Source organism: Priapulus caudatus, unplaced genomic scaffold (genome assembly GCF_000485595.1).
Source record: "Priapulus caudatus unplaced genomic scaffold, Priapulus_caudatus-5.0.1 Scaffold1150, whole genome shotgun sequence".
Taxonomy (NCBI): domain Eukaryota; kingdom Metazoa; phylum Priapulida; class Priapulimorpha; order Priapulimorphida; family Priapulidae; genus Priapulus; species Priapulus caudatus.
In genome coordinates, this window is record NW_014578211.1 from 160,124 (window position 1) to 167,823 (window position 7,700).

Sequence of the window (7,700 nt, forward strand, 5' to 3'; positions counted from 1 at the left end):
AGAAATCCATATGCTGCCCAGCGCAACAGTCTCCGCACAATTGTTAGCATAGGTTTCTGGAAACGAATCTTAGAGATGGTTTCACAAAATCGACGCCCTGGAACTGTCAATCTGCAGATTTCCGAGCGATCGCAGAGGCAGACACCGCGGAAGAATCTCATCCCTGTATATAGATAGTTCTGCGAAGCACCGCGTGAACAGTGTTCACTTGCGTCCACAGCTTAAACACATGCTATAGGCGGATAGTGATTCGATGTTAGCAGTGACATGTCTTGTTAGTGCATACAGTGCCGACCAGCTGTAAGTTCGGGTAATCATGTATCATCAGCTCTGAAGCAGAGGCGCAACAAGATACAATGGATTTACTCACTTAGCATTATACACGTAGGTCATGGTAGATGCACAACAATATAACATTCACAGGCACGCGGAACCTCGCACCAGCCGAGCTTCAATCGAACGGCTGTCAGCTCAATACACGGAAATCTCACACGCGCGGTACTCTGTGTGGAGTGGTTGGATCCTAGCTGAACATCTCGCCGCGCCCTGCGCTTTAGCATACCCCAAATGTGACGTCCACAGGGGACGCGTCCGAAACAGTAGAAGGCAATTAGGGAAATGAGGCAATCAGGAACGCTATCGCGTTGCTGATTGGCAACACGTTCACAATGTATGGCGGCTGTGCGCGTACGAGAGAGTTGGAAAAGCAGTGCGCCGCCTGCCCAGCCGCCTATAGCCCGCATAGACTGGCACTAGCTCCCACCCTCTCGGCTTAGCTTAGTACACTCGATGGCTAATCTGCGAGTTATGGGAAAGGAGGAGCTGGTCCCGTAGTCCTGAATGATGGTTACGTACGTTTAAGTCGCTTCTAAGTGACATTAAAGATGGAAGCTTCATCAGTAACGTAGTAGTAACACGCAACTATTTTGGCACGACGACAGAATAACGCGTAAAGGTCTCGAAAGAGAGTAGGGCCTATACTAGAAAACATTAAGAAATTTGGTAGTAAATAGATTTCGTATTTAGTTAGCATTATATTTCTAACTTGAATACCCATTCCATTTACCTACGCAAGCTACAGGCTGAAATAGAGAGCTGCCACCTGTTAACTAATTAACGCAGGCAAATACAAAAGCGAGCACATGTGCAGATGTAACTTAAGGTCGAGCGCCTATTCATAAACAGCCACGGCAGATACAATAAAGAGCGAGTCGGCATATCACTTTGTAGCAATGGCGTAAGAGCACACGTGAGACATTCACACAAGTAGTAACTACCATTAAAGAATTATGACTATTAAGAGAGCATAACCAACTATGTTCCTTCACAAAGTACACACACTAATCAATTAATTGTAGTCTTATGTAGCCTAATCTTAGTGAAATTGCAACTTGTGCAACATTGATGGAAAGAGGACACATAGTCGGTACTACGTCACATGGAGTGTCATATATATATGATTTGGCGTACGCCCACAAGAAATCTCTCCACTGACATGGGCAATAAAAACCAATGTCAATTTAACATTAATATAAAAAATAATGATATATCAATATAATAGTTAGGTTATGGGTTAGGGTTACGTCCATTAAGTAGTCCAAGGTTAGCTAGTACAGAGTGAGTCATTATTACTAATTCAGCTCCTGCGTCGTCTGGTAGTACTAGTACTAGTACTAGTAGTGGCTGGTAAAACCGGTCAGTAAGTCACAATTACTGTTACTAGTCTAACAGACCAGTGAAATCAAACTACCATGTTATTCTTAACTCTGCTTACGTCAATCATGTATATGAGAGGGTCAAAAGCTTTATTCCGAAGCAGTGTGGAACTGTATGTACCAAAGTCTTAATCTTGTCTCTACTCTTACCTATGGCATGTCTTTCGGAAACTTCGCCATTTCATGCGTACTAATGAATCAGCTATTCAATAAAGCCAAATCAAAATGATTTCTAAAAGGTCATGCCCGTCATAGAATAGCAACACATTTTTTTCAATAGCTCGCAAATGCGCACTACGCCTATTCTCTCAGAATGTCCTAAAATGCTGCCACTGATGCCCCCATGAACTTTGAGACCTGTGACCTCCTGCAACACACAATATAGCGGTCAACACAGTGATGGCTTTTCCTACACAATGATGCTAAACAACACCCGCGAAGGCACGAGCGACCGAGCTCAACGTAGCCTAGTCGAGCCGTTTTAGATTTTTGCTGGCAATTCTCATTTCCTCCCTATACCTTAAGTTAAGGGGCATGAGAGTTGCGCCACAGGCACCGTCACTTCCGTATATTCGTTATTCAAAATCTCAAAACTCATAGACCATTTTGACACCAACTATTTGACACAACCCACGAAATCATGAGACTTCGAACTCAGTAGTAAGTACTACAACATAGGCTGTGCCTGCCGTGCACAAACAGACATGAATCAAGACGACGTTACACGGGTCTTACTATCGGCATAGGAAAGAGTCTGTACCCCGGTCAACAGTACCAGACGCTACACCCTACCGTCGAAATGTACGAGATACTGCCCGGAGTAAAGGTGGCAAACACGGGTATCGGAATACGCTGCGATCTAACTGGCCTATCTGAGAGTTCGGCCGTTCATAGATTCTGTTTGTGCCTGGACAGCTGAGTTGACCGGATGCACGGACCGCACAACGCTCATACCGTCTATGCGCAACGGCGATCTAGCCACATATTACTAAGCAGCACATTCTCTGACATATGTCCAAAGCACATATGACATACAAACAAAAAAAGAAATGACGAATAGAGAAATCACCCGTTTTCAATTACATGCACAAACACAAGCGCGCCGACGTGCAGTCAAAGAGTTATCATACAAAATGCAAAAAATAATAAATTTTAATGGGGCAACAGATAAGTAAAGATCACGCAGTAACATTCTCGAATAGTTGGAATGAACAAAATTCTCTAAGTATGTTGTCACGAGGACTGTCTACAGCCTGGGAGTCCTCAATAACACCCAGAGTGCGTCACATTAATTACTCGGCTCAGACACTCAGGGCCCAGAACCATGCTCAATATCAGCGAGTTGAGTCGCGTTAATATCAATTGAGACTGTGAGAAATATAATAAACCGTGTAAACAACAGTGAACAAGAGAAGAGGTGGGCGATCAGCGAATACATTCTCAGGGGAGCTTAGTTAGTGAGCGCGCGCGCTCGCTTAGTACTAAGATGGGTAGCATACACATGGCAAGAACTATCGTATACTAGACACAGCGGCGTTGGCGCGCATTACGCTAGGCAAGGACCTGGCTATATATGCATTCGGTTTACCGAATCAGTACGAGAGCACTGCTGTCAGATTGCTGATACCCCGCTGGTAGGTCTCGCAACCCCAAGCTTTCTAGTATGTGTGATGTAGTGAGACACTGCATTAACAGACCACATGCAGCATACATAAAGAGGACTGAACCACTAAGCGCAAAGAATGCACATGCAACATACCTTTAGCCTGGATCCACAATTGCCTTACTATTCGAGCTCTGCGTTGTTCTCCGCAAGAAATACGACTAAGAGCGAGATCCACTCCATTCACTAGCGAGTTGGTTAGCGACGTGAATGTACTTAAGTAAACTATAATTTAAATAATATGAAATTATCAAGTGGTCAGTCCTTTCGGTAGATGTGTATGCATGGTGTCACCATACTAGAAAGTCTTGGCGGAACTACAGCTGGATCAGCAATCTTGACATTCTGGCGCACGAATATCCGGCGCGAAGCGCGCCAACCGCCGCGCACTGCGAGCCGCTACCTAAACACGATTTCGCCTGCCGCCGCCCATCCTTCACCTTACACGTTACATATATAACGCAAGCACCAACTTCGCTGAATTGAGCAGTTCTGGCCATTCGACGCATCAGGTTTGAACTACCCCCCAGGGAGCTCGACTTTCTTCAGAAGATGCTCCTATTCGAAAATTTCGCGAGTCAAGGCGCGCTTTCCTTTGCCTGTAATAAACGTTTTCAAGTTTCTTCCTTTGTTTGTTGTTGGTTGAATGAGGTAGTAACCATATTGCGTGCGATTAGCGCGCAACGAAATGCCGAATCTAATAGGCATAAGTAGACTGGTACCCCGTTTGCCCACCTTTAAGTCACGGCATGTTCTCTACACAACAGACACACGCTCGGACACGTAGTGGTAGCGTCTGGAACCACCGGAAACTGTCGGGATTGAGAGGCGTCAGTCTAATATGTGTAAGTGTAACTCTCTATTCATCGGTTGGTTTGTGCACAGCAGCACAGCTATTTTGTGTACTACTACTAAGGTATTGATTTCGTGTTTGTTTAGGGCATTAATTCTTATTGAAACGTTCAGATCCCTGTGCAGCAGCGCGGTCGTGCGTTCGGTGTACTTTGTGTTGGGCAGATAGGCATTGACCGGCATTTTAGCAGGGATTATAGGCGAAATAGATAGAGAAACTTAAAGACTTTTGGTACATTCCACACCTATGAATACTTCTAATTACTACAAAGTAGCATGTTACAATAATTACTAAGTAGTACTACTAAGTTACGCAGCACTACTAGTAACTTAGTACTAGTAACTACCAGGACGGGCAGGAGCTAAATAGTAATAATGACTAACTCTGTTACAGTAAACTTACTAATAATGACGAACCCTAGACCATAACCCCTAACCTATTAAATATATATATACTTTATATTAATGTAAATGACATTGGTTTTATTGGCCTTCATGTCCAATACATTGGCCGCATATAATATTGGGACTCATGTCTCTACCTTGAACCACTAGTATAGTAGACTCTACGACTAGTACTACTATACTAGCTTATATAGTAAGATAAGTACTAAACTACCTCCAGCTCCAAAGACGCCTTTGCTAGGTAGAATACCCCTTACTAGACACAGGGCACTGAAAGCGTTCAATAAAATAATGCTAACTAAATACGAAATCTATTTACTAGAAATCTTATGTTTCTAGTAATAGGCTACTCTCTTCGAGAAGGTTGGCGAGAGTGCAAAGGCTATAAACTATAGACTAGACTCGGCTCCCAGGCCCCTCGATTAGCATCGAGTGACAAGCTAAAGCCGAGAGTGGAGCGAGTGCAGTCTATGGGCTATAGGCGGCGGAGTCGGCGCGACTGCTTCTCAAACTCCGCGTTACGAAACGCCCTCAAGCCATTGGAACGTTGCAAAAAACGTTGGCAAGCTTTGGGCCGCGAAGACGCGCGGTAAGGCATGTTGCCTTGATTCTGACAGCCGTTTCCATTACTGGGGGCAGGGTTCTGCCGAATGTTCAGAATTTCGCAGTCATTCTATTTCGCGTGACACAGCTCGTTACGAAACAGATTACTGCGGTTACAGTTTTTATAACAAGTGAACACTGTTCATCGTTCGCCAAATGTCTGCCCTCTGTGTCCACATCTAAAATGCGGACTGTTCGCTGGCACTATGGATTCTTGCGCAGCGGCCTATGCAGTCGGCGTCACGGATCCATAAGCTGCCAGCGCTGCATACTGTCGTAGGACGTTCTAGTAGTCCGACGTCGCGTGCGGTCCGGGTCCTTGCCGGGAACTGCGGCACAAGATCGCCGCAGCACTTCGGATTAACAAACCTCCTTTCGGCAACGCTTCTGCTAGTATCCATGCGCTCCATCTGGAGTTACATACCTGGTTGTTAGAACGTTTATGAACACTGGGGTTGTGTGCATCTTGCTGTTCACATTGTCCTTGATCCACTTATAGATGGATGTTGGGTTAGGATCAGTCTCAATTGCTCTGCTCATCTTCTGCTGGACCTACACATGAACACAAATAAGAAACATTACTCTCTACGATATGAATACTACACAAACTGACACGCACAAGTAATCGACTGGTATCTAAATTTTTTTAGAGACATTGCTCTCATCTGTTATGGCTATACTAGAAATCATGTTTTATAACAGAAATATACAGAATGTTCAGTTTAGCATGTATAGTAGGTACCGAATGCTTACTTAAAATGTACGGGCAACCAACCTATATGGACTAGATACATCTAACTAAGCTTAACTACTATGACTACTGCTTACCATCAGCAATGGACATATAGATAAATGCATAGATACATAGACACATATCTTACCATCAACATTGGGTATAGAAAGCTGAGTCTCCTATCTTCCAATACACTCATCAGTTTCTCCTTGGTCTGATCAATTTCTGATAAATAAAGAATTGGCATCAGACAAATACAATGGCAAGATTATATTGCATTGCTGGTGTAAAGTTATGTCACTTAACCTACAAAAACCACAAATAAGTGCCGCAGAGCGACAGCGGCTCAACAAACTGACGCAGGTGTCTGATGCTAAAACTCACTGGCAAACGAATGAAGACAATGAGCACCGTCCCATCCCCGCGTTCGTGCTCAGAGCATATATCTAGGATACTACTAATACAGATCTAAAATCTATGATAGCTAGGCTTTGCTATACCGGTAGTACAGTAATAAAGATACAGCTGTGACTTCGCTATATTAACATGTTATCATGGATATGTGTCGAGCACGAGCGTAGTGGTGGTGGTGGGGGGAGAGTGGGAGAGGGGCGGGTGAAGGATGCTCTAATAGCAAAAGCAGTTGCCGCGAGATGGCGCGTGCAAGTGTCATCAATAATCAAAGATGGCATCACCCTTCGTGCGTGATAAACTCACTCCATTGAGTTGCAGGCAGGGCAGGAGTATATAGAGTACCGAAGTGATGACGTCACGGTGGCATGACAACGAGCCTGCTGGTTCTACACAATCATATGCTCTGGTAACATTAACTGCGTGTCGTGTTTTGTACCCGATTGTAACCATCATTCTGAGAGTCATTATTGCAGTTTTTATAGATTTCCAAAGGATGGAAGTGAAAAGGAACGGGGGAAAAAAAAATTTAACAAAAAAAAAATTTAACAAAAACAAAATTTTTTTTCTTAATTTTTTTTTTTAATTCATTAAATATTGTAAGATCGACTTGCTACCGATGCTTTACCGCTGTCTGCAGCGCACACACTCGTGTTTTACGTACGCAAAACATTTTCACGCTATGGCTACACTATGGAGCCAGTGGCTTGTGTAGAACCAGCCCGTACGTTGTCTTGCCAACGTGACGTCACACTTCGGTACTCTATTCAGGCAAGGAGAATTTCGCTCAGCTGTGAGTTAACACATCTGCATTGCAGGTTGTCAGGCAATAATTATGATTAGAATAGTGCCAGTTCACCCCCATGCATGCGTAATGGGCTGCCCCCATGTTTTTGCCTACACACGCGAGCAGTCAGGGTTCATTACAGTGTGCTAATACAGGGTGCTACTCAGTGTGCTAATACAGAGACTGCTTTAGAAAATAATATGATTTGAGGAGCGTAAACCTTGTTCAACAAACATTTGCCTTTGCAATTGTACTGTGCAACTGTAGCCTCACATCCACAATAGCAAAAGCAGTTCAGGCCTTTGTTAACAGTCAACAAATCCATGTTTAACCCTCCTCTTGAGGGTTAAAAGGTTATCCGACACTTACTCTTCGCATGTCAGCAGAAAGTACATTTCATGGTTCTTTCAATAAAGCCATAAAAATGCTAGGTCACCGCTGAAACAAAAAAGTATTTCAATCGCTCCGTCAGACCATGTCCTCAAAAAATTTCCCAACATCTGCCGTGCCCCATTGACCTTTGACCTGTGA

The 7,700-nt window shown here is 44.0% G+C and overlaps 1 protein-coding gene across 1 annotated transcript in view; it reads right to left on the minus strand.

Moving 5' to 3' along the window:
• LOC106815574 (eukaryotic translation initiation factor 4 gamma 2-like) overlaps positions 1-6,233 on the minus strand; it is a 15,300-nt gene extending 9,067 nt beyond the window's left edge. Inside the window, exons 1-2 of the mRNA XM_014820042.1 lie at positions 6,120-6,233; positions 5,663-5,790 (exon numbers count right to left, since the gene is read on the minus strand). Coding sequence (XP_014675528.1) covers positions 5,663-5,790; positions 6,120-6,218 — 227 coding nt within the window. The 5' untranslated portion in view covers positions 6,219-6,233. The remainder of the gene's footprint in view (positions 1-5,662; positions 5,791-6,119) is intronic.
• Positions 6,234-7,700: the final 1,467 nt, after the last annotated feature.